The 27,748-nt window shown below is 37.0% G+C and overlaps 1 protein-coding gene across 1 annotated transcript in view; it reads left to right on the plus strand.

The window, feature by feature from the left end:
- CNTNAP2 (contactin associated protein 2) overlaps positions 1–27,748 on the plus strand; it is a 1,021,111-nt gene that overhangs the window by 829,315 nt on the left and 164,048 nt on the right. The window contains exons 14-15 of the mRNA XM_050333690.1: positions 239–395; positions 23,572–23,699. Coding sequence (XP_050189647.1) covers positions 239–395; positions 23,572–23,699 — 285 coding nt within the window. The remainder of the gene's footprint in view (positions 1–238; positions 396–23,571; positions 23,700–27,748) is intronic.

A 27,748-nucleotide genomic window follows, 5' to 3' on the forward strand; every position in this document is an offset into this window, starting at 1 on the left:
AAATTAATTTCAGTCATTATAAATTGCATGAATTGTAAGAAAAGAAAACGTGTTCTGCTTTCCTGGTAAGGTCCTTTGAATTGCTCAGTAATGATGCATGAATTTGTTTGTCCAAAACATGGGATGGCTCCAGTTATGTATTGTTAGGATTTGCATATTAAACAGCTAAGCTCAGTCAATGCATTATGGAGCTCTACCTCTTTGATGCAACATAACCTTGCATTTTCATTCCTTGCAGAAGGGAATCCATATACCTGGTGGGTTGGAAAAGCCAATGAGAAGCACTACTATTGGGGTGGATCAGGACCTGGCATTCAAAAATGTGCCTGCGGCATCGAACGCAACTGTACTGATCCCAAGTACTACTGCAACTGTGATGCTGATTATAAGCAATGGTGAGTGGTTTACCAAAAGGTAGGATGAGAATGACCAAATCTCTTAACTTTTGCAACACTGTCACTACTTTGTTCTTTGGTAAGAAAGGAAATATGGAAAAAAGAGATATTCAAAGGCAAAAATATTATGTTTGTGATCCCTACTGCAATGGTATCTATCCATGACTTCATTTCCATTTTATTCACAATATCTGTGACTGTCAAATATAAGGACTATATTTATGTTTTCGAGCCCATTGAGCTATAGAAAAGAATGCTGGAATTGCAAAGGCAGGTTCTCATAGGAAAGGCCAGCATTTTAGCTGCCAATGAGACTTTGCCTCCATCAGATTCAGTTATATTACAATTATTACTGTATTTATTATATAACATAATATATTTATTAATTACAGTATTCATTTTATCTCTGCAACTTCTTTTTTTTTCCCCAGAATTTCTCTTCTTTATGGTGTTGTTGCTGTATTTGAATGTGAGAGATAAGAACTGAAATCACTCACCTATTGTCTCTCACCCTCATTATCCATCTTTCATGAGAAAAATGTGTTAAGAACCAGACTTAATGTGTATTATAGAACAAGGCTCTGTATTTCAAAGGAACTTATTGGACTTTTGTACTGGGGAGCCCAGAACTGGACTGAGCACTCCAAGTGTGGCCTCACCAGAGACAAGCTGAGGAGAAGGATACCACAGAGGTAGAGAAGTCAATATTAGAGACAGGAGAATCAGACGTGCTGACAAAGTTCAGAGATAGAATTATATGCAGAGTGAAGAATATAAACTCGGAGGACTCCAACTCAAGTATAGGCACTAGAGCAATGTGGAAGGAGGGAGGGAGGTTTGGTTCTGTGTCAAAATGGTAATGATAAAAGGAAGATATTGTAATAATAATTACAATAATGGTAGAATTAGGAGCACTTACAGTTTTCATTGCCTAAGGCACTGGATGCATAGCCATGAATAATAGTCTCTGTACCATATGTTGAGTGTTTTCTTTTACACCAAGGGAAATGTGTAGGGGAAATAACATTGACTTTTGATCTCTTCTTGAAGATTCTTGAAGAGTCACACATGATAATTTAATAAGCAGTGTTCACTAAATAATCTTTTTCTGTAACCTCTACACCCCCATATACACCAAGATTATTTGTATTCTACTAATAAATAGATTCATATAGTTATTAATTTTAAGTCTATAACAGGATTATCATGAAAGATATTCAGCTGTTCACTCAGAATTCATACAAGAATATATTTATACAGTATTTCTCTAGATATATATCAGAATTTTTTCAGGACAACTGCTGTTTATTAGAGGACTATTTATGAAAAGTAATTATACAGCTGGGTGTTATATTCTAATCTGTGGTACGTGTAAATCACAGGAAGAAACAAATACCTTATTATAGTCTTTAAGGGCATTTTGTTCAGGATTCATATTTTCAGTTTGGTTTTGGCAAAATCTAGTCCTTTCCATAGCCATGCCTTTTTGGTTTGAGAGTTATTTTGAGGAGTCCTAATTAGGAATTTTATCTAGCCAGATTGATCAATATCTAAAAAGCAACTGAGCTTCAGAGCAGAGGAGACCTTGATGACTTCAACCGTCAGGGCCAGAATTTAACCAGGGCCTCCAACACAGCTGTGTGACAGCAAACAGCTCCTGGTTTAGATCACAGAATCTGCAACAGTTTATGATGAGCAGACAGGTCTCAATTCACAGACTGGCTACGCAGCTAGCCACAGCTGTCACCATAGCTTATCAGCACTATTAATTTTAGAAAAACTTACAGTCCTCAAACAGAAGGGCCAAGTAAAGGCTGAAATGGGGCTAAGAAACCAGGTGAAACTTTTGCCTTAATTGCAAGTCTTATCCATAGCTGCAAGCACTGCATTAGATTGCAGTAAGCCTACAGTGATGTTCTGTTCCTGGCCAGGTAATGTGGGAAAAGTTGTTTTGGGTTTTTTTAGGGTTTTGAAGGGGAAAAACAGAGTAGGAGAAGTCAGTAGCCACAGCAGCAACTATATTAGAAAAGGAAAGAAATAAAATGGGAATAGAAGTCTGTTGCATGGAAACTGTGAAGATGAAAAGTGAAAAGGAAGAGTGAGATTCAATACAGAAATTTTTTTAAAGGAGATTTGGGAGCCACTGAGAAGTGACTAAGGCTGAATCAGAGTGATGTAGTGTAAGAAGAATATTGTCAACAATTTTTATTGTAGAAATTAGAAATTGTGTTAGAAATGAAGAAAGGAATTACAGATTGATGAATCATCTGATAACAAAGCAAGGAGAATGCTCCCCTGGAGAACTGGATTCTAACCCTGTCTCTGGAACCACATTCCTGCGTGATGCTTCTGAAGTTTCACAAACATTTCTTCATAGAATAGTCAGTAATTTAATCCTCATTTTCTGGGGATCTAATGGAAACCCAAAGGTCTACTTTGTGGAAACACCAAACATTTAAAGCTGCATCTAGAATAAGGGATCCTTCTCTCTCAGTGTATCTAAAGCTGTCCTTCAAAGAAAAAAAAAAAAAAAAAAGCCTGCAGGAATCCCAGATTGAGCTCTAATTATGTGTTTTCAGCCTCAACTACAATCTGCAGAATGGAAATTATGCCAGATAGTTGCCAATGGAGGTACTGCTAAGATACGTAGATATATGAAGCAATCATTGCTGTACTAATGAGCACTATAAAAAATCCAAAGGGAAAATGCAGTCTTTCTAGAAAGATTTGAAATAACACATTTGATGTAAAATGGGATCTACATATTGAAGCATGAGAATAAATTTGGAGAGCAAGTAGTGTTTTACTAAATGAGTATTGTCTGCCTCCTATACTGAACAATGTTAGAACCCTCTGGAATAAATAATAATCGGTGACCAGTCAAGGACTATATAACATGGTGATAGGTACAGGATACAAATTAAAGCTCTTTAGGCAGGCTGAAATGCTTCTTTTTCCTACATTTTGTGTTTGGTTTGATTTGGGTTTTTTAACCAAGTATGTGAGTAATTTTGTGTAAGTATAGAACCAGCTGTGTTAATTATGGACTCAATTACAGTGTAACTTTTCCCAGGCATTGGCATACACCATAGGCTTGATAAACCTTACATCTGGACAGTTGTTCCATTAATGCATTTTAAAATTTCACTGAGCAGCTTTACACTTGTCTATTTGAATAAAATAGTTGTAGAGCTATTTAGCACATGCCTAATGTGTTGATTATCATACCTGGATGGCACATAAGCCAAATGGGAGATATTGTCAGTGAATTTGAATATGAAATTCAAATTTATGTGTATTTGCACATATCATCTACAATAGAACCTTATTCTTAAAAGAAAGCCATGTTGCTACTGCAATGTAAGTATTAAGTAATCATTTCTGTCATGATAAACAAACAAAAACACAGGTGGGAAGAGCTTCACCCAGAGTAATCTCACCAAAACATCCTTCGTCCCAAATTATCCATGACTTGTGTGCAAAAGGAAATTAATTCAGAGTTAAATTATTCAGATTATATAAAATGGGTAGTTTTTACTCCTAACAAAGATCATTTTTTAAAGAGTGTGTGGTTGACATTCAAAGTCAGACTGTCTCAATCTCGAGAGAACAAAATCTACTAAGGTAGCTGTTATTAGTAACAAGAATTTCTCTGGGTTGGTGTTAAATAAAATCATAATCAGAGTAATTTTAGGTAAAATGTAGGGCTTTTTTAAAAAAAGCTTATTTGAATAAAAACATTATTATTACAATTTAGACAGTTCCTTAAAAAAATGGCTGTCACTGTAGAGACAAGCATATTGTACCAATTAAGTAGCAAATATAAAGATTTGCAAAGCGATTTTGACTCCTAATCTTGTTTGACCCTAAAGTCAGTTAAACACTCAGATTGACCAAAGTTTCTACACCACAGGCTCCTTACTCTTTATTACATAGCAATCACAGTAGGTCTGAAGACATAATATAGTGCTGTTCAAGGATTCAGAAAAAGTGACATAAGTATCTTTTTCATTTAGCACTTCCTGGTGTGAATGTACTTCAGGTTACAAAGTCACGCATGGACTTCACTGCTGATTATTGATGTGGTTGCTGAGTTCTTTCAAGAACTATTTAGTGGCCCTGAAGATGATCAAAAGGGACTAAGGAGAATTAGTTATAACAGTGGTTTGGAGAAATGGAGCAAATGAGCAATAAAAACAGGAGGAGGAAGCCTCATTTTCTTGTTTATACTCTGTCACAGCTTGGATATTGAAGTTTCTTTCTGCAAAGCCTACAAAATTTCTTTATTTTTGTGAGGTGTTGTCATGTGAAAGGTGGGAGTTCAGATTCTTACTCACCTGTCCCCCAGGAAAGTTGAGATTCTGGTGTCCAACAGTCTGTCAGCGTCTCCTAAGGAGACCCTTCACCAACAGATTCACAAGATTGGAGGATACCTCAGCCTCCCTTGTTAGGGGGAACTCAACAGAGCCAGGAGCCCTCAGCAGGCCCTGCCAAGGTGTCATCCACCTCCAACAACTGCAAGGACTCACTTTAACTGTTTAAGGAATAACACTTTTTATTAACACAAATTGTGACAGGTTAATAAGGTTCAAAGTTTGTCAGTGATAGTGTCTACTGCAAAAATATGTTTAAAGCAATCTACTGATACATACACTAAGCAAGCACAAGCTCTGATACAAAATAATCTAAATAATATACTATGGGGTAAGCACAGGCAAAAGGTCTAGTCCTAAAAGCAGCATTTAATGCATGTAGAGCATATTTCTCACCCAAGCATCCCTTGGTGGGGGGGGACAAGATGGACTCAGCCCGTTGACTGATCCCAGCAGTTTTGCTGGAGGTCTCCCACTTTACCCCTACCCCCAACTTACTTTTATACTGTTTTCTTTGTGTTTGGGTGGAGTTTGAGTGGCTCTGGTCATAAATACCTTTTATTTCTGATTGATGTACTTAATGGGAGGGGGGTGGCAGTTGTGGTTTGGCACCTGAGGAGGGGGTTCAACAGGGTTGTTGGCTTCAGCAGCAGAACATCTTGATTCTCCCTTATCAGACATGTACTGTACAGTCTTAGTACTGCAGTGTTCTCCCATTCTGCTGGGATTAGAATGGAGAGGAACCACAAAGTCTCCACTTCATTCCTCACTCCGTTCTGTTTCTCTGAGCAGATGTTTATCGTTGTACTGGGGAACATGTCGACCTCTGTCCATCCAGGGAGTTGCAGCTGCTTTTTATCTTAAAATTCTGAATCTCCTCTAGGTTTAAGTCTATCCATCATCCCACATATGTTTTCTAGAAAGCTCCATAGAATACATCCCCCCTTCCCTTCACAACTCTTCTACAAAGGGAATTTCGGAAAAAAGTTTCAGGTTCTGGAAAAAGATGACTTAACAGAGCTCAGAATGACATGACTTATTTGACTGACAGAAATATGGTGGATCTTGAAATGTCAGCCTGAGGCTGTGGCAGTGACTGGTAGGTCATTTGTAGCCAGGTATTAAAGGCTCTTAGAGCTATAGGTAGACATCAAGCCTTAAGTTTAGTATGCACTAATTACCATCAAAATCATTGATATTTCAATTCCTGACTCCCTTAGGCACTTCTGAAAATCCATCTGTCCTTCATCCTTGTGTGCTCTCAGTAACAGAGCTGCTGATGCAGAGAGAACTGGCTAGTTACATGACACTGGCTTCTCCTGTCCTTCGTCAAAAGCTGATAACAATGTCTTAGGGTAGGGGTTTTTTTCCATTACTTTCTCATCTAGGTAGCAACTGGACTTTCCTCAGAGGTGCTATATGATCAGAAGCGTCTAGGTTATACATTCTCTGTGAAAAACAGAAGCCGAAACCAAACTGAGAACTTATTTTTGACTCTACTTGACTACGTTTGCTTTCAATTCAGTTACTGTTTCTAATGTTATGTTGAGAAATCTTAAAGATGTAAAACAGATCAAATATGACTATATATCTAAATCATCATCATCATCATGGCTGGGCTTCACGAACGAAGATTTGAGAGGGGCTCTACCCACGCTTGCTACAAGCGCGCTGATGGCTAAAAAGGCCAATGCGAGATAGACAAGTCCGGTTGCAGAAGGCACAGCAGAAAGACTCCCCAGGTGATATTGACGAGACGCAATTCTTTCTGCGTTGTCTTTTCTCCTCGAGAGTGATCCTGCATGTGTTCTCAAAAGCAGCAGCAGCGTTATAGATGGTGTGTCTCCAGGCCTCCCAATTGGAGGCCAGGGTAGACTGATGGTGGTGATCAATATGGCCAAGGCTGAGGGATTGTTTCAGGCAGTCCTTGTATCTCCTCTTCGGGGCTCCGCTCTTGCGGCAGCCAGTGGCAAGTTCCCCATAGAGCACGATCTTAGGGAGGCGGTAGTCCTGCATCCTGGAGACGTGCCCTGCCCAGCGCAGCTGTGTTCTCAGCAGCATGGCCTCAATGCTCGTGACTGCTGCCTGTTCAAGGACAGACGTGTTGGTCACATAGTCAGTCCAGTGGATGTTTACGATTGTACGGAGGCAGCGCTGATGGAAGCATTCTAAGAGACGCAAGTGGTGCCGGTAAATGACCCATGATTCAGACCCATATAAAAGAGTAGACAGTACAATGGCTCTGTACACGCTGATCTTTGTACTTTTGTTCAGGTGTTTGTTTTGCCACACTCTTTTATGGAGTTTACCAAAAGCTCTGTATGCCTTTGCTAACCTGTTGTCTATTTCTGCATCAATCTTACTGTCTGAGGAGATGATGCTTCCCAGGTAATTAAACTGCTGGACTGATCTGAGCTCTGTTTCACCAATGGTGATATGGGGATGATGGGAGAAAGGAACATGCATGACTAGAAACACCCTGTATATACATATATCTATATCTATCTGTCTATATATCTATACACACACATGAAAAATTTCCAATTTAACCAGACAGATTGACAACATACAAAAATCAAGTAACCATATATTTAAACAGCAACTTGCAAAACAGACTTTTTGCTAAAATAGGGACCTGTATTTAAAAAGAAAATACATTGCATTACATGAAACCAGAAAAGAAAAAATAACAGAAAAAATCTAGTAAGATCTGTGATGTCCTGCTGTTTTGCTTCACATCTCATGAACCATGATTTTCTAGACATTGAGGAAATTTTGTAGAATTAGGCCAACCCACTTTGAAAACTGTTATTCAATATTTTTTGCAGAGCTTAAAGACCATCTTTAAAATGACAGACCAGAAAACACATTTATTAATTGTGTTTTATGTTGTGTTTGTGTGCAGTAATTACATCTCTTAATTGACTAAAAGCTGAAATGCCAAAATTTATCTTTTAGTTATGCTTAAGGCATGAATTAGTTTTATGGATGGAGACAGGGAAGCTTAGCTGACAAATTGCACTACTTCATATGGTTATTTTTCCTAGTACTCCTACAAATCCAGACAGCCTTTTGTAGGTTTTTCAGGGTTACCTTGCAGAGTTCCTTCATACAGTGATGTCAGCATCTAATGTTAATATATTTCCAGTCAATCAAAATTTAGCAGTGTGACAGTATGCAATGGCACAGAATAAAAATCTGCATGAAGAGGGACACTAAAGACAGAAAGTCAAGCATTCAGACCTTAGGAAATGTTAGGTTTAATACAGCTGGTAGCACTTCTTTTCCAAATGATTGGTAGATCTGAGCTGAAACTTTCACCAACAGAAAAATAGATAGCCATAAGCCAGGAAGTTCATTCCTTCTAGTTATAATTTGGCCATTAAAACTACTCTGGTAGGGAAAAGGAGCAAGTGACTGGGTATTAAATAGGCTGCTGTCTGTTCTGCATTTCTCAGCTATGCTCATCAGATGTAACTGGTGTGCAATATTTAAACAGAGGTTGCATGCTGAACATTGTTAATTCTGTCCTCTTATTTTTATAACCCTTTCTATGTTTCCACTTAGAGAAACTATATATACCTTATGTGTGTCATTATGCGTTCTTCCTCTTTGCTTCTTCCACAAGAAAACTCCTTTGGTTACTGATAACAAGAGATCAAATGTTTGGGAGACAAAAGCTTTAAAGTGGAACACTTGGCCATGCTACAGATGTGCTAAGTAGTGCCTTTCAGATTCTCCTTTGCCTGTGCCTTGGTATCATAGTAGGACTCTTAGACATAGACCAAGGCTCTATTAGCCAAGGCAGTCTACAAACACAAAAGGACTGGTTTTTTCCTCAGTGCTGTACATTTACTATCATAAATGTGCACATAAGACTAGTTAGAGTGATCTAAAAGTTAATTTAAGGGCAGATGAAGGGCATAGAAACTCTTGTACAATAAGAGTTCATACTGCCTTTATGTAAAATTTGAAGAACAGACAATACCTGCTGCCTGGAGTTACCCCTAATATTTGTGTTGTGTTTCTAATGAGCTGGCAGCCCTAGTCCAAGATCCACTCAAAACTAGGATCACCCAGATTACTATTTCTCCTTTAGAGATGATCCATGCAAGTACTGACAACAGCCATATGTATGCAGCTCATAGGAACTGACAGACTGGCAACCTGTACTAATACAGGTTGATGGGATTAAAAGTTACAGGATTCAATGAATCATGAAACTTATTCATTGAAATGAATCATGAAACATGCAAATTTGACTTGTGTTTTCTCCCTTTTCCGTTCTGTATTATTCATCTTAGAGACTTCATACTGGCCTTGTTTATAACAACCACCTGGAGTTTAGCTGTCATCCCACTCACTAACAGTAAAGAAAGCATTTCCCTTAATGCTTATGGCTCATGGCAGTGACCAGATATCTGAGGAACAAAGTCGTAACTTTCTCCAAAACTGAAAATATGTGGAAAAAGTGGACATTTAGGTGACATGAAATAACTCTTTGGCAACATGCCTTGTCTTTGTTAAAATGCTCTCTTCTTACTCGGTGTTATTTATTCAGTCCTGTGAACTCATTGTGCAGTTACTATGATTTTTCATCCTGTAATCAATACAAAGCTAGCATCGCTAAGAATGAGGAAACAGGAATCTGTACTGCTTCATGCATCATGAGTAGAGTCTTTTACCTTGCTGTAAATGTGAAAATGGTCAAGCTCTAGCAACCTGCTAAGGATGAAGATGATTCCCATTTGACTTCAGGTTCATTCATCATTCATTGCTAGCAGTAGTGAATTAATTTAAAGGGGAGAGAGATGAAAAGAATTTATCCTTTTTTATTAATTTGCTCTGTAAATCACAATGAGACAAAAAGTGAGCGTTCATCCTGCTGCCAACTTCACTTCTGAGTGTTGCTGTTCAGGTTTTCTTGTGTTCATCTGACTTCAGTTCCAACCAGTCACAGACAGATGGTCTCATTCAGACCTTTTTAAGTTAGAGAATCACTCAACAGTTACACTGAAAAAAAATATCGGAATTATATATCTGTAATTGTTATTCTCTGGCATATTCTTGCTATTGTTAAAAATATCCTTTTTGGAGAATTCTAAGAAATTTCTGAGAGGCTTATGAATTAGCAGGTGAAAATGCAGGTATGTGATTTTTAATTCTAGTGTAGAGATGATTTGAATATTATTTCAAGCATATATATATTCTTTTTGTTATTAAACTTCATGATTAGTGTCAGCGACAAGTCAAGTGAGCAAGAACAAAAGTGTCTACTATGTTTTACCTAGAAAGATGCCTAATTTTTAGTCTGAATGAAAAGCTTTTGGTCTTAGCTTTAAAGCAAATGACCTTACTGCCACAGCTTGTCAGGTAAGGGCAGAGTACACTCAGCACTGTGCACTGCAGAACTTTCAGCTGCCAATTATTTTCTCCTTTTCCTCCTCCTTTTATTTCTGGGCCAACTTAAAGAGTAATGACTGTGCTCTCAGTGTCATGCTATGAAGATGAAATCACCCCAGTGCTGACCAGCACAATGTATTTCACTCAGTACCTGACACTGCTTAGGTCTTGAAGAGAGTGCTTTTCTTTTCTTCTTAAATTGTAGGATTCCCATGACTTTTTTATTTCTGAATCAGTGCAGTCATATGTAGAGGACATCTAAAACCCATGACAACCTGTGTTATAGGGTAGACGAAGACAGAAGTGCATGTTTGGCTGTCATTACCATTAGCAGTCATATTTTGGCTGAAACAACCACAAGGAAGTCGATCAAGCTGAAGGTGTTAAGTCTCCAACGTAAACAAAAGTTGTATCTGTTTATCTGTTTTCACTTTGTTCTTTGGCGTATCAGGACATATATATGTATAAGGGTAAGAGTGGAAATAATCATACAGGAGGGAGAGTGGAAAGGTTTTGGGGAAGAGAGAAATAGAAGCCTGTAAGATATTTTTTTTTATCAGGTCCCAGACTTGATGGGGATGTTTTCTTCAGAGTGACTGATCAAAATATCTTGTCAGTTCATCACCAAGATAGTAGCAACATTCAGCATTTGAAGGAAGAATCATTCTTTGGCCTTTTCTCATTTTGCCCAATAGCAGATTCTTACCACTGCAAAAAAACTGATAAAGAAAAAGAACTAAAAACAATAGCCAAGACTCATCTGCAGTATTATGTTTGCTTGGGAACTATTCTTATATGTATTGTGCATTATATTACTGTGAAGAGGAAGATTGCTTGCACTATCTGTGATAAACACTAAAAGCAATCAAATAACCTCTCATACATAGAAAATAGAGCAAAAAGACAATGGTTCTAATACGTAGAGAAAAGAGAGACTACTTTTACTTATTTTTTTCCTGTAGTTAGGCTTGTGAAAGACATTTACATTCTATAACTTGTTTTAATATTATGCACTAGGTGTGGGTTTATCTTAGTTACTATTCATGTTTCCCTCCTGGCTTGGGGTTTGTATGTGTGTGTTGTATAATGAAGGAATGCCTGAAGCTTTCCGAATTACTACTTGTCTGTAATTAATCATAGCTAGACATTTTGTCCCAGCTGCAACTTTCCCCACATGCCCTCCCCTTCCCCCTGCCCCATTCTCCACCTATTTTTCTTTCCCCTGCCACCAGTTCACATGCAGAATACTATACTTACGAAAATTGCTACATGTAGGAAAAAGGATCCCTGGAGACGCTGCAAAGTCTCTAAGAGCTGTCTGAGTATGCAAGGGAGACTTTGGAAATCAGGTCCAAGGTAATTTGTAGCATTTTTATGCCAAATTGCTTCCAACAGTCTTTAAATTGAAATTAAAATGCTACATGGATTCTTTGCACAAGAAGTGTGACTATATGAGTAAGCTTCCTCATGGGATTTAGATGGGTTTTTTTCAAACTTTTGCTGAAGAAGAAGAAATGTCTTACTGGGAAGAAATGGTTCTATCTAAAGCAATATGTCAGGACAGCAGCTAATGAGGTATATTCCTTTATCTCAAATACTATCTTTTGCTTGACTTTTTGTCAAATAGAAGTTGTTTGCAGGTTTATGTTAAATGTAGATTGAGGTAAACAAAATCTTTCTTGAGTTATGACTTGGAGGTGTTGCTTAAGTTATACACTTACTTTTACTGAAACCTGAGTGTATATATATTTATTTCTATAAATTCAGAGAAAGCAAAGCCAAATGAAAATTAAGAAAAATCAAATTTCCAAGCAAGTGGGCAAATATAAAGGTATTAAAATCTGCTGGTAATGTTGGAAAAAGTGATTAATAAATACTACAGGCCTGTTATCTGGTATAAGACCTGCTTAAAACAGGTGGGCAAAATGTCCTACTTTATATAGCCACTAGTAAACTTCTGGAACTTGCTGCCAGAGGAGGCTGTGCAAACAGACATTAGTGGTTCAAAAAAGATTTAACAGATTCATGGAAAACAGGTCTATAAACAGACTCTGTTAGCACTGTGCACCATATTAGGGAAGAACAGACAAATTCTTCCTAATTTTGGATGTTGTTGTTTAACCCCAGGAGTCTGTTAAGTTCCGCACAGCAGTTTGCTCACTGAGATGAAGGAAAGACTTGGAAAAGTCCAAAATCATATGGGTTGAGATAAAGTCAGTTTAACAGGTAAAGCAAAAGCTGCATACTTGAGCAAAGCAAAGTAAGAAATTCATTCACCACTTCCCATGGGCAGGAAGACCCAGGAAAGCAGGGCTCTGTCATGTGTAATGACTACTTGGGAGGTCAAATACCATCAACCTGAACATTATCCCCTTCCTCCTTCTTCCCCATGTTGCTGAGTGCAATGCCATATGGTATGGAATATCCTTTTAGTTGGTTGGGGTCAGCTGACCCAGATGTGTCTCCTCCCAACTTCTTGTGCACCCCAGCCCACTTGCCAGACGGAGGATTTGAGAAGCAGAAAAGACTTTGACTCTGTAAGCACTGCTGAGCAATAACAAAAACATGCCTGTGTTATACTATTTTAGTCACAAATCCAAAATGTAACACCATAGGAGCTATTGTAAAAAAAAATCAGTTTCCTCCAGGATAAAACCAGTACAGACATGTTCAGATTCTGCAGAAGATAAGTGATTCAGCTGACTGCGGTAGGAGAGAGCTGCTCTCAGTGACTGCAACCTTTCCTGTGTTGCCTACATACTCTTTGCTTATAGGTAGAAGTGATAGACTTCTTGGTATCCCTACATCCATGAGGCAACTTTTATCTCATATACGTGTTTTAAGGTAAGATGCATCTGAAGTAAATTACATATAAGCTGTCAGAAAAAAAAAAAAAGATACATCAACATTTGGCAAATTAACATACTTATCTATTAAAAATGCAGGATAACATTGTCAAGGCTCTCAGTGCACCACTTGCAAATACTCTTGAGCCCTAGACCTTTGGACCTATATTGTATTATATTTTAATTTCTATCTTTACCTAGTGCTGACAAAAAATGTCACAGTCTGAAATATCAGAGAAGCGCAACAAGGTTGCTTCAGGGTCAGCTTCCCCATAAAGTCACCAAAGGATTGCTTGGAGTCCTGAAAAGCACCACTCTTGTAGACAAGATGAAGGGGTAATTGGGACTTCTCACTCACCTCATCATCAGCCTCCTTTGTTCATGACCATATTGTCACAGATTTTTAGAAACCTGTGGCCCAGAGCCATTTCAGTCCATGCAGTCTGGGCTGTCACAGCAGACTGTAGTGAAACACCTTGGGTGAGTTCATCAAGTATTGTGGTAGGAAAAGACAGGCTGAGCTCAGATGGAACTCTGTTAGGAAATGAACGGTGAGTTCTGCTACCTTTGTGTCAACCTTTTGTTGAGGAAAGAGTGGTGATGTGTAATGTAAGGAAAGCTGAGCTCAAAGGCTAACAGAAGGGATAATGGAAACCCATCAGAGCAATAAAGTAAAGCAATCTGGCTAATGAATAGGTCACTAATCCTGTATAAGTGTGGTCAAAAAAACTCTAAACAAATACTTGACATTCTACAGTCAGGGTAGCAAAACAGATTTTTCTAAACAAGGGTATCTCCATTTGGCCTGATATTTAGCACAAAGTATGGCACACCATGCCTTCCCTGTAGCTCAAATCCTAATCTCTGTCACTCAATTTTCTCATAATACTGTGAGTAAATGCAGTGAGAAGCATCTCTAGGTATGGTCCTGCAGAAGCCAGCTGCCTGTCAAGGTGACACAGTTGAGCACAGGGCAGGAATTACAGGGTTTTTTTAAAACTTCAGTAAGTATCTTGTGTAGTATCCTTCCTCCTTTCCCCTGTTACCGTACTGTAATAAGTATGTGTGGATATACACACACACAGACAAAAGGTAACGGTATCATATAAAAAACACAAAAAGGTCATAAAGAAATTAATCTCTGGGTAAATTTGTGTATCCTTGCAAAAAAGGTCATCCATCTTTTTTAGCAAAAGCACTAAAAAAGAAGCCTAATTGAATTTAAATCAAGAGAAATATATATGTCTGTATTTACAAGCAGAGGGAAAGTATCCATGTTTTACTTGTGCTTGACAGCAAAGTGTTTACATAATGAATAAAGACATCTGTTAATTACCTCTATGCTGCACCATTGCTGTAAATGCACTTGAGTATCTTGGAGCATTCACTTTCAGATAATTATTCCTGATGAATGGGGGTACATTTAAAATGTTTTGTACTGGGATATTTAATTCTTCTATCTAGAGGACTTTCACTATAATAGACTCCACTTTCCTTCCTTAGTAGATGTAGAAACATCATTCACTGGGTTTATAGCACACTTTGTAGATAATCCTTTAAGGTTTTGTTTTGGTTTTGCTTGGGTTTTTTTTTAGTAATGGTTGTTACAAATTTCTTCTTCCATTTGTCTTTGGCATGGTTTGATGTTTGAAATAGCTGTTCAGTCCTCATCTACTTACCAGTCCCAGGATCATTTAAAGAGTCTACCAAATGATGAGAACAACATCAAACAAACATGAACTTGATGCAGAATTCATTTTTAGACTACTTTTACTGATCATTTTTCAGTTAGAAATAACTTTTCCATATATTAGATAAGCAGAAAGAAAAAATAATAGTTTGTAGTGTCACTGATTCCAGCTTCAAACAGCAGTAGGTTAAGAAATCCTCATGTGGAGTAAGGAGCTACAGATATACAAGCTATGTGGTATGTAAGAAAGGCTTAATAGAAACTAGTCATCTGAGCTGATAGGGTAAGTGACACTTTGAGAGAAACATCATTGTTGGCAATTTGCCTTCTTCCACATACCCGTGAAAGTAAAATGGGAAGCAACCTTCTGGGGCTCAGACTGGAGACAAAATTAAAGTATAATGTGATAGTTGTACTATACTTTAGTCCTCTAAGGACTGAAACTCAGGTCTTCTGATGGGGCTTAGTTAGCAGTTAGTAATACCAAAACAAATACTGTATTTCAAGAATGTGAAGTGATCCTAAATACAGAAAGTACGATATATTGTAGCTGGTACAATTAAACATTGAGGTCAGACAGAATGGAGAGAGGTTACTGAAAAACAGGCTCAAATACCTAAGTTTTTTAAAAAACCGGTATAGATATGCTTTTTACGCAAAGGAAGTAAATAGCCAGAAAGTAACTTGGAATTTTAATGGTATATGACATTACTTATTTTCCCATATTTTGCTTTTCATGAGCTACTTAGATAGTTTATTATTTAGAAGAAGGGTGCTTGTATGCTTTTTTCCTATGTGATGTCTGACAAGTAACTTAATTTTTCTGCCTCATCCAAAATGTCACCTGTGATACGGAAATAGGATAAGCATAATTTTTTACACAGAGCAGAATCCAACACACCTGGATACAATATTTTTCATGTAAGACAGCTTAAAGTTTACTAACAAACTATTATGCAGAAGCACAAAAGTAAGACTAAAAGTGCTGAGATATAATCTTTATTAAGAATTAACAAGCCCAAATGAAAAAATAGTTTGACATAAAAAGACAAAAGGAAGGATAAGCATGAAAAATGCTTACCAGGATGTTCAATTTAAAAGACAAAACTAAGCTACTAATAGAATCATGGAATCCTTCAGGTTAGAAAAGACCTTTAACATCATCAAGTCCAACCATTAACCTCACACTGCCAAGTCCACCCCTAGACTGTGTCCCAAAGCATCACATCTGCATGTCTTTTGTATACCTTCAGGGATGGTGACTCCACCACTTCCCTGGGCAGCCCATTCTAATGTTTGGCAATGCTTTTAGTGAAGAAACTTTTCCTGGTCTCCAATAAAAACCTCCTCTGATGCAATCAGAGGCCATTTTCTCTTGTCCTGAAGCTTGTTACTTGGAAGAAGAGACCTACACCCACCTTGCTACAACCTCCTTTTCAAATAGTTGTAGAAAGTGATAAAGTCTCCCCAAGCCTCTTTTTCTCCAGGGTAAACACCCCCAGCTCCCTCAGCTTCTCCAAGGTGTGATCAACATAAATCTTTTCCCAAAATGTTTGGTGTCAAAGCTATACAAGCAACTGAAGACACAAGCTAAATCATAGCACTCATGTTCTCCATGGTGCCTGTATGTGAGGCATAGGTTGGTTTCTGCGTTGTATGAGGTATGTGCATAGATGTGATGTAAAGATGAACACTACAGGAAGTGCTAGTGAAAGCGTAGGAGTAATGGTAGATGTTTATACAATTGGGTTTTACTGAAATTTTCTGGATGCAGTAAGTCCCATGCTTCTTTCAGTTTTCTGGACCAAACTCAACACTTAGTTGTGCACTTTAGTGCCTTATTGAACTGAACAGGCATATAAGGGCTGAAGTCAGAATTAATCATAGTCATCTGTTATTTTGTCATGCCATAGTCAATTATTTTTATTTAGCTCCTTCAGTCATACAAAATAAAACTGTCAAAGTTGTCAAGAACTCCAAGAAATGAAGCCTCCAAGCTGCTGCTCTGAGATTTTTAATATTTCTTCCAATACAGATCCTTGTGCCTTAAAAATCCTGCCAGAAATATATTCGGTCTGATAGTTGGTAAGATATGATCCAAAGGCTTGTGGTTAGTCAGTAGAAGAGATAACTGCAAAGAATTAAGCATTTATCTGCATAGATCTTGCAACAGTATATTTAGAAGTGCAGATATTAAAACCACACATTTCATTAAATAACTGCTTCTAGTGCGCACAAAGTAAAATATTACTATTACTATAGTGCATTCAGATGTACAAAAGTATGATTAAAATGCTTGGTGTTTTAAATTACATAATTTTTGAAGCAGGTGGTAATAGTCAATACAGTCCTTCAGGATTTTCTTCCCTCAGAGCTAAGATAGCTTGCTGTTTCATGGGAAGGTTCAACATCTGTGAATGCATCATGGAATAAATGCAGGTTTCTCTTTGTCAAAGTGATATAGAAAGGCAGACATTTAACTTTCTGGGCCATGTTGAATAGCTGAATAGCGCATTTACTTTGTTGTCCTTCAATAGATTACACCTGTTCAGAACAGAGTTTTCTCATTTCTATACGAAAAAAAAGCATTTAAAACTTTATAAAGATGACTAGAGAGCTTTTTTTGGCATTGTTAATTCTGGGTTATTTTTAATACTTTTATAAATTGTTTTTCAAAAATACTTTCACATTTTGAAATATTTTGAGATCAAAGTATCATAGTGATTTAAAATGCCAAATGAAAATGAACTAACTAAAAGAAATTCGTTTGAGCAAGCTATTTGCCGTTTCCAATGTCAATTTTCCTTAGAAAATTCCCATATCATCTTTTTTCAGTTCTACATTCACAGAACTTTCTCTACTTAGCTTCAGCTGAATCCCAAATAATCTTGTCTCTGTAATCACACAAGGTAGAAGGGACATCCCAATTCAGCCTTTCTCCTAAAGGAAATGTCACATATGTTCCCTGACTTACTTTAAAAAAATAGAAATCGAGACAGAAAATTGATAAAATTGCTGACAGATGCAAAGATCAATTACAGCATGGTAGGATTCCTAGACTTCATTCTTAAAATATCTTGATATAGAAATAAGAAAAATTAACAGTCAAGTCAGAGGAGTTGCTGGACCTCAAAAGAAGAGATCCCTAGATTTCTTTTATTTCTTGGAAAGAACACTAAATAAAGGAAGTTTGTAAGAGCAACAGCTCTGCTTGAAGGAGATACTTTCTGTCTCCACTGTTTTCTTGGAAGGAGAATAAGAGCAAATACTCAGAAAAAGCAGATTTTGCACTGAAATTGATCCATATTGTTCAAAAGAAAGCAGAGCTCCATTTGGTATGTCCATTATTCACCTTTTGCTGTGGTTATTCAGTTTCTTACAAACTCCTATTTCAGAGGAAAGTCAAGAAGTCATTTCAGACAAGAGAACCTGTAAAGCCAGTTTCAGTTATCTCAATCTCCTTCCTGATAGATTTTTTAAACGAGACAGGTTTCTCACCAATTTCTCACTGTACCTCACTTCATATCCCTGGTACCCATGGAACTGGGAAGTGTCATGTTAGCATTGGCATATCTTCTGGGCCTCAAGGTTCCTTCAAAAGAGGTTTGTTAAGCAAGATCCCTTGCTTAACAGAGAAAAGGAAAGAAATGGAGCAGACTTCCTGTCAACATCTTAACTCAGAAACTCTCACCAAACTGCTTGCACAAATTTCATGGGGATACAGTTTCAGCTTCAGGATCCTTAAATTGTTCAGCTCAATCCCACATGCCTGGTCATACTGGACAGTGGTTTTTAGACACTGAGTTTAGAAGACTTAGGGTGTTTTAAGGTTTTTGTTTAAAAAAATCAAGCTGTTATTTACTTTTTTAAAGTAGACATTAGCAAGTTTTTGAACTACAAACTGTATGCCTTACAAAGTATTCGTTATTTAATCACTGTTAAAGCATATAATCCACATATAATGTTTATGGTTATTTAAATTAATGTCCATTTCATTTTGAGAGTTTGTGTTATGGATTTATGAGATTTGAGAGGTGTACAAAGGAGCAAATTTATTTCCTAATGTTTCAAATTTTAAAGTTTATTCATATCTAAGCCTCAATCACAGGAAGAAAGAGTGAATTAAACGTGTCTTTAAATGACAATTTAAACTGGTTACTTCTTCAAAGAAGCTTAGGAGTTTATAAAGTAACTTAAGCCACTCATGCTAGATGCAAATTTTTTGTCCATTGTCATTGACAGTGTCTTAAATTTGTTCATTATTCTTCTGGTGGGACTATTGGTGAATATGGTGCTTGTTTATTAAATTAATTTTATCTAGGCTATTCAATCCTTTCTAATTTCTAAACAGAGGTTACTTATGAATGCCACACCATCAGCCTTATATCTTTGGTATAATTGATCTTTACTAATAAAATTCAAAGTATGGATTTATGTTAGTAATTTGGGTGCTAAGATTAGATGGTCTTTCATCAAATTGTTTAGATTTTCAGGAGGTGAGTGCTCTCACAGGAAAAAAATTTTATGTGTGCTAGACAAGAAGTTTAACTCCGATAAGATCAGTCTTAAGTGTAAGAGTTTCTCCTTTTGCTGTTAGAAACAACATATTTTATAGGATCTTATCCTGTCCAATGACAGTGTGTTAAACAAACAAACAAACCAAGCAAAACAAACAAAACAAACAAAACCAACAAAAACCCCTTACACTGAGTTATGACCCTCTTTCAGTTTTTATGACCCTGTATAGTAATGAGAAATTTTCCATAACACCCCTTGTCAGACAAATCAAGGGTGAGTCATTAGCTCCAACTTAACGTATAAGGGTATCTGAGGTGACAACACATAAGAAAGGGACAAGAGAACTGTAAGAATCCCTGAGAATAGCAAAACCAAGTGGAAATAAAAACTTTTGTCCTGGAGTATATGCTTGGCAGTTTATAATTCCAAAGAGCACGGCCCTGGGTACAGGGTAAATCTAAAAGTATGGCTTTTATGCTGCACAGTATGTACATTAAAAAGTTAGCTAAATTTTATCAGAACCTTGCAAGAGTTCTGCTCTAATCCTAGCTTTTTTTTACCCTGTTTTTAATCCTGTTAATTAGAACTTGCATATTTCCGAGTAACTGAATTCCAGGTTATTAAATCTAATGCCAAACTTGCACTGTTCATAAAATTCTCTGTAATATTAGTTCTTCTTAGAGGTTTTAATATAAATAAAATTCTTGCCAGATGTTTTTGGAAGAGAGAAAATACCAATACTTGTCACATCTGTGTCCTTCACAGTGTTTTTTACAGACATTCATTTGCAGATAGTAGTTGGATCAGCTACTTTATACCTTATTCAGATTATGGAAATGCAGGGATTACCACAGAGGTTCTTGCTTAGTCAAAAACTGGGTCTTGTGAGAAGTGAACAATTGTATATCTTTTAAAACTGAGTCCATTCCTACCTGTTGTATGTTCTTTATTTGTTCTTTGTAGGACTGGACTGATAATTAAATGATGCCTAACAAAATCAAAGAAAACAAATTACTCCAGTATCAGAAGTCTGGTTGTATTAAATTGTTATGCAAACAAATTAATAGCGATACAGAATCTTATCATTATTGTGAATATGTCATTTGCTGATATATGTGTAATGTATTTCTTTTTTACATACCAGAGATTGCTTATAAAGAGTAAGTAGATGATCATAATCAAAACAATGATAAATCTCCCACTAATATCTGCTACTTTCATTCAAAGGCACCCTGAAGCACTTTGCAGACTGTTATATATAGGAAAAGAAATTAGGAATAGAAAATTACACTGAGATTTCATCAATATCTCCTGGTAATAATTACAGGATTTGATCAGATTCATTCATCTCCCATTTGGCTATTAATAGGAATATGACACACTCTGAATTCAATCTTTATTCTCTTGAGGGGATTTTCTTTGGTGAGGAAAAACTTCAGAGACTTTCTCCACCCTCTTAATGTGCAAAGTCTTTAAATACCGGCAGAAGCATTATCACTTGCAGGAATTGAGTGTTCCAGCTGTGATTATTTCTAAGTGTGTAGTACAAAGTCAAGCATATTAACCAGTCTTTGGTTTAAAACTTTTTTGACTTTGTGAACACTGATTAGTATGTCCAGAGGAACTACAAGTACCTTAGAAAAACATTACAGAGCCGTTCAGTCTCTGAATCTGTTTGTCTTATTGGTGCATGTGTGGGCCAAAAATTATCATTATCCCACTTTTATTAAGAGGGAAAGAAGGTTCTGCTGGAGAAAAGAAAATCCATTTCTCTCAACTCTTAGTCCAGTAACCCAGCCCCCAGTAGTTTCACTGCAGGGTAGAATGCATTCACTACAATGATGAGACAAGTAAGGAATTACCAGAAAATAAGGCTATTTCTGAAAAGAACTCTGACATTTAGTTTTATTGTCATGGCAACAGTTTTAAAGTGACCATATCACTAAGTGCATAAATAAAATATTAAAATCAGTAGAAACATGTTCAGTAAAGAGGAAGAAAATTGTTAGTGCTCCTTTTTATTTTTCCTTCAAAGAAGGTTAAAGCTATTTGTGACAGGAAAGGTGCTGCCCTTTAACATCCTTATTTGGAGCTGAAATATTAACTCTTTTTGTGAGAAAGGAAAGAAGGAATAGAATTGCCAAGAGTTTTCTTTTTACCATTCTTTGAAGAATTCCTTATTTTAAATAGATGTGCCCAACTTTAAAGCATTTTTTGAAAGAGTAAAAATCAGCAGAGAAAGCCAGTCTCAGAGGAAAACCTCAGAAAGAGTAAAGTGATGACCTACATTTATCCTCTATTAGAAGGGAGTGGGTCCCATGGATACAGTCTTTAACAGTGATGAAGATTAGGTCTACATACCTGGCTTTGTTATTCACCTTTTTCTTTCCTAAATGGAAAGTCCTTTAATCTTTCTTTTCTTACATTGCTTGTCTCCAAATTGATGAAAAGGATACCTTTGTAAAGGGCATGGCAATCTGTGGATGAAAAGCTCTGTGCTACAAGCTAGCAGAGTCTGCAGGAGCAGCCTATGAGGCTGCTCCTCTCCATTTTCCTTCCATTCTAGCAATCTCCTGTAGCAACCTCACCATAATAGCACCTGGTATAGCTGTGTCCAACCAAAGAGGGTTAATGACCTCAGCAATATAAAGGGTCATATAACACGAAGGAGAAAGGCAGGTTCTCTGAAGAAGAACATACAGATTAAGGAAAACAGTCATCTGCTATTCGAAAAACTCTAGTAATTAAATGTCCAGTTACTCTCTTCATCACAGAGAACAAACACGTGTTTCAATGAACTGTTGTTTGAAAATATGATGCTTATTTTCTTAACTACTTTATTCTTGCTTCTTTTGAAAAGAATATTGTGCCTTCCATCCCTTCAGATGGACCTAGTAAGGACTGGAGACACTACAGGAAAACACTATTGTGCTACTGGAAGACTCTTAAGCATTACTACAGATCATGCAGATCCCTGCTGTGCTGCCCATTTATTAGCAACATAATGAGTCATATCTTGGAGTCATCCAAGTTAGAGATGAAACAGACTTTCATTTTACTGAAATCATTACAAGTTCCTGGTTATGGTCATCCTGTGTGGTTCAGTTAGCTTTTCCAGATCCTGAATTCATCCTTCATCTCATGGTATTTTTGAACAAAGGAATGGATTTTTTTAGATCAAAAAGTTGCTTACTTTAGATACCCAATTACATGGCAGGAAAAAGCTAAAAAGAAAGAGGGAGGGGAGGGAAAGAGATAAATAGACAGATTTCTTTTTCTCCCTATTGTTTTTTTGTGTGTCAAAAACTATAGTCCTAACACTAAGTATGGGGCATTTTTTCCTGTGTGAATAGTTTAGCTTCCTATGTGTGTGTTTTTCATCAGAAAAACCAAAACCTAAAAAAAACCCAAAACCCAGCCCAAACAAAACAAAACAAAACCCCTAAACCAACAACTACAAGGAGAAAAAAAAAAAAAAAAAAAAAGAAACAACCTAAACCACCAAAAAAACCAAAAACCAACCAGCTGAGAAATAAAGTACCAAATTAAATTTGGTTTATTTCATTTTCTGTTCAGAAGAAACAGCACTTAACAAGCCAGCTGGATTCAGCTCTTGAAATAATAAAGAAAAAATGATATAATGGTACACAGTGATTCGGTCTAGGCATGGAAAGATACTAGGTGATTTGCTGCAGTTGAAATGAGGAGCTTTAAGGCATGACTGTAAATTGAATTCTAGTGATCTTGCTAACTAAAATGGGGTTTGAACTGTATACTTACAGTTAGATTCACAAGTTTAGATTTTTTTAATTTAGGCACTTACTGTTAGAAATTACAGGACCTAGATAAGAAACCTTTTGAGATAATTAATCTTTAATTTCTCTTTTTTTTTTACATAATAGTAGAAATGTTAAATATTAAGGAAGCACTGTTTGCTTGATATGTAGAAGTTGTATTGTTAGGATAGTAACTCACAGGAACTAGATTAAAGCAGATACACTTCTAGGATGCATAAGGATTTTTCTCTGTCTCAGAAGTCAAGCAGATCCTCAGCAAAGTGATCAAGTACTCATCCCACCCCAGCTGAGTTCAGGATTGGCCAGAAAGCAAGCAGCTACTCTGAGTGTGTTCCTGGTAGCTGCTATCCATCTTTTTTCCAGTGAGCAGGCAGTGTTACTGGTCAAACTGACGTAATTTGAGATGGGTTTTTAGAGAGTAACGTTGTACTGATGTGATTGCTGTGTACCTATTCTTTTGGTGCTTAGACTGGTGAACAATAATAATGATCAAGGAAAATAATTTAATACATTTCACCATGGCTTTCTTTTTCTCTCTGTGTAATTCAGGAGAAAAGACACTGGGATGTTGTCATACAAAGAGCACCTACCAGTGAGTCAGGTAGTGGTTGGAGACGTTGACCGGCCTGGGTCTGAAGCCAAGGTGTCTGTGGGTCCCGTGCGCTGTCAAGGAGATCGTAAGTTGTCTGAATTTCTTCCACTTCCTCCTGGGTAGAAACTAATTTGGATAGTGGCAACTTTGTAGACACCCTATGTGAATTTAGAGAAGTGGCTGTCTACTCAAGAGATCTTTTTCTATGAAAGCATGATGTGATTTGAGAAATGTTGTCAATGAAAATATGCATATAATGGCTTATCTTTGCATTTAAAATATTTATATTTTTGCAGTAGTCTCTGATTTCCAGACTGAGTGCTGAGAGGAGATGCATATTCTCCGGTCTGACCAGCAGGTGATAGAGTAAATCAGTATAATGGATAAATTTCCACTTCACACACACAAAAAAAAGTTTAGAGGCAGTGAGAAGGATTGTACTTTTCCTTCAATCTGTTTTATATTTCAGGAGCTGAAATTCACCATCAAAGGCAGAGCAACAGCTTAAGGCCCTTCTAAATCACACTTCAAAAATTTAAGCTCTGTGCAATTGGCACACGTTATATTTGTCCTCTGTGTTGAAGGTCATTCTATTACAGGAGGTGCAGAAAGGCAAGTTGCCTCGTTTAATTTAAAATAACTAATATTTGCATGGTCCATAAAGAATACAAAACCCACCTGCAGATGCTGGTAAAGGGTACTATAAATCAGCCTATAAGATTGCAGTGATGGAAATACTGAATGGGTTGGCATAATACTTGCAGGTTGGTTAGAACAACCTGGTGTTAAGCAGCATCTATGCTGCACAGCAGGGATGAGTATGGTTGTCCTTCCTATTCTACCCTTTTACAGATACATGTTTTCTATCTGCACGTTTCTAAGTACTTTGCAAAGGAGGTCAGTATCATTATCTCTGCCTTAAGCTAAAGTAATTAATCCCAACTGAGAGGAAATCACATACTCAGAGTCATCCTGCAGGACAAGTACAAATGACAGCTTTCTGTGTCCCAGTCCAGTGCCTCAAAACCTTAGGCCATTGCTCAGTGATAGAACTGAATGTGCTTTGCCTCTTTTTTTGTTTATGGTCTTTCTGGGCTGTGTAAATGATCCTTCCAGCTTTTGTTTATGAATCAGATGCCTAATGAGCAGAAACTAATATCATAGGATGTTTGCAAGCTTTCACATAATCTATTTGTTGCTTATTATTTAGAGTATGTGGCTAATCACAGGTCAGTTTGTGTTTGTCTTAGCTATGTTTGATAAACATAGGCTCTTACAACTGATGACAAAGAAATAATAAATAACATCTTTCTTGCACCTATATTCGTCATATTCTGAATCTGAGTGCTTCCAGAAATATCAGTCTCTAAAGTGTGAGCCATTTCTAAATATTAGTACAAATGAAACCTCGTTTGAGCAGGCAATAGCCTTTATTAGAGTGTGACTGTGTGACACAGCCATTTGGAAAACTTGAAGTGGTGTATTCCTAACATCCAGATTAATTTAGTTTTCTCTGTGAACTTTACAGAAATTATTTGTAGTCTCAAAAAAACTTTGCCTATGAATAAATTTGCATTTACTTCCGAGACCATATATTATTGTCAAAAGGCTGGTATAAGTTTTCTCACAGGAGATAATATAAACCCCAGTCCTTTGAAGTTAATAAAAGCCCCCATGTTATATTCCCAGTGCTTTTCCTAAGCATTTCAGTTTGTATTCTTTCTTGAAAATATATAACAGCTCCTGTATCCCTAACTACTATTGTCTTGCCTTTTGGAAAACAATGTTTCTGCCCTGGGGAAGTTTCCATAATTTAAAACTGTACATTTGTTCTAAATTGGAGGAAAGATCCAAAGTGCTTAATTTCTGGGAAAGCATTTAAAAAAAAAAAAAAAAACAAAAAAAAAAAACCAACTAAACAAACACCACAAACCAACCGATTAATTTTTCCATGTATTTACATGCGTCAAAATCAACATTTTTAGTACTAGGTATGTTGAGTCTTGCAGCAGTTCAAACAGTTCATATGTTCAGTTCAGTTGCATATGTAAATCAAATTCAGTTACAGTAATGAAGACTGGCAAAGAAATGCAGATTTTTGGTCTGCTTGGAAAGTAGGTGGAAAAGGTAAGAGTGCCTAACCAGTCAAACCAAAATTTACCTTTTTTGAACAATTTCTCATTGTGGTCATAGAATCTGACAGTACTGTGACAACTTCCATCACAGTAAGTGGGGTCTTGGATGAAATATGCAAGATGTCTCTTTCCCGTTTTCTGTTTTAGTGCTGAGGAATGCTTTCTAAGTATCTAATGATTTTTCTTAGTGATTTACCGGGAAAGCAGACTTATCCAATTTTATGAAGAACGGGTGTATAACCAGGATATGGATTTAGTGGGTTTTTTGGGCACTGTATTGTGATAATCCAAAGATCAAGCAGAGATTTTGAGCAAATGTCAGGTCTACCCAAACTTAAAGCAAAGCTGTCCTTCCTGACCACTACTGTGTGAGCATTGTACTTACAGAATGGCAGTGGTACTTTATCAGCAGAGTCACAAGATCCTCTAAACTTGGACTGGAATTAAAAGTGTAAGCAGTGAAAACCAGTCCTGAGACTCCATAGTAATACCGGATAAGGAAGGGAACTACTCTTGTTTTCCCTCAAATGAATGTGTTCTCTGTAGGATCTAGAAAAAAAAGCCAACATAGTACCACTAATTAATCATCTTTACTCTTCCTGTAACTTAGAGACACTGATTAAAATACCTTTACAGAACTATTACAGTTGTCCTAATACTTATGCAATAGGATCTGGACTCCTCAGCCCCACTGCATTTAACCTCGGCCAACCAGTAATAGAAAGACCTTGTCCATCTCTTTATGTTATTCCACTGTAATGCAAAGGGGCACCTTGAGCCTTCTCCCTTTAGAGAAAGACACAAGTATATTGAGGGTTTTTTCCTGTCTAAGCTCAGCCTGAGGTGGTAGATGTAGGCTGCAAAAATAGATTTGGTAATTTCTTTTGAAACCAAACTAAAGAGCTTAGCTTACTATGTTTGGGCTATTGTTACAGAGATTTCATCAATAATCATATTGAATCAAAATTACTTTTGTGACTTCTGGCACCTTCTCAAGATTTTTTTTTTCATTCCCCCTAGGAAAATACCAGTGTTCACAAAGCTCCTATATTTGTAACCTGCTAAGAGTATCCTTTTTCCAAGGACTTCCAAAGATTTTGATTCAAGTCTGCTCTTTATAAGCCCGGAGGGGAATAGACTGACTATTCTGCTCTAGATTTGTTTTTCTCCTTGAGTCTATTTTCCTTTTGTCCTATTTCCACTATAACAAAGACAGAATTTGAGGGGGAGATGTTTTTTGCACTGCTCAGATTTATGGTTTTTTTCCGTCTCCTCTGCTGTACAGTTTTTATCCTCCCAGTAAGACTTTGATTTCTGGGCCATGAATCATTTTTTTGTGTTTCACTTCTATTATCTTTAATCTTCAAAATGTGGAGGAAGAAGCAGCTGCATTGACTCTGGTTCTTTCTAAGCTAGGTTTTCATGAAGACCTGTATCAGCAGTGCTCATGTAGAATCTTCAGTGACAGACAAAAACCGTCTGACAGATGACAGACATTCAGGAACAAATGAAAACTCAGTTCTTATATCAGTGCATGGATTTTGTTTGTGCATGTGTGCCTATGACTCTGTGTGTGTGTGTGTGTTCTCAGGGGAAATACACCTCAAGTTTTTTTATTCAGTGATATTGACCACAGCTCATCATTACTGCTTTCATTACTTGGTGCTTTGTTTCTTTCACTTCTAAATATGACTTCTGGCTTTACTCTTGTACTTCCTTTTAGAATGTTCTATCTGAGTTGGCTTATTTATTCAGACAGTGGTTCAGACCTGAGCATTTTTTGTGACTCTGGGTTTGTATTAAAACCACTCTGTAGTTATCTAATCCAGACAGACACTGGCAGGGTCAGTGCTTACAGGCAGGTATCCTTGGTAAGGTGTAGTTTTGTATTCCTTAAGTACTTCTTATGCATCACATGTGCAGGTTGGTGACTCGGAATTGTTGCTTGTAGTGAAAATAAATTTACTGTTTCATGTGCATGCTCAGTCCATTTTCACTC

This window comes from Myiozetetes cayanensis, unplaced genomic scaffold (assembly GCF_022539395.1).
Source record: "Myiozetetes cayanensis isolate MyiCay16 unplaced genomic scaffold, myiCay2020 scf1, whole genome shotgun sequence".
NCBI classification, from domain to species: domain Eukaryota; kingdom Metazoa; phylum Chordata; class Aves; order Passeriformes; family Tyrannidae; genus Myiozetetes; species Myiozetetes cayanensis.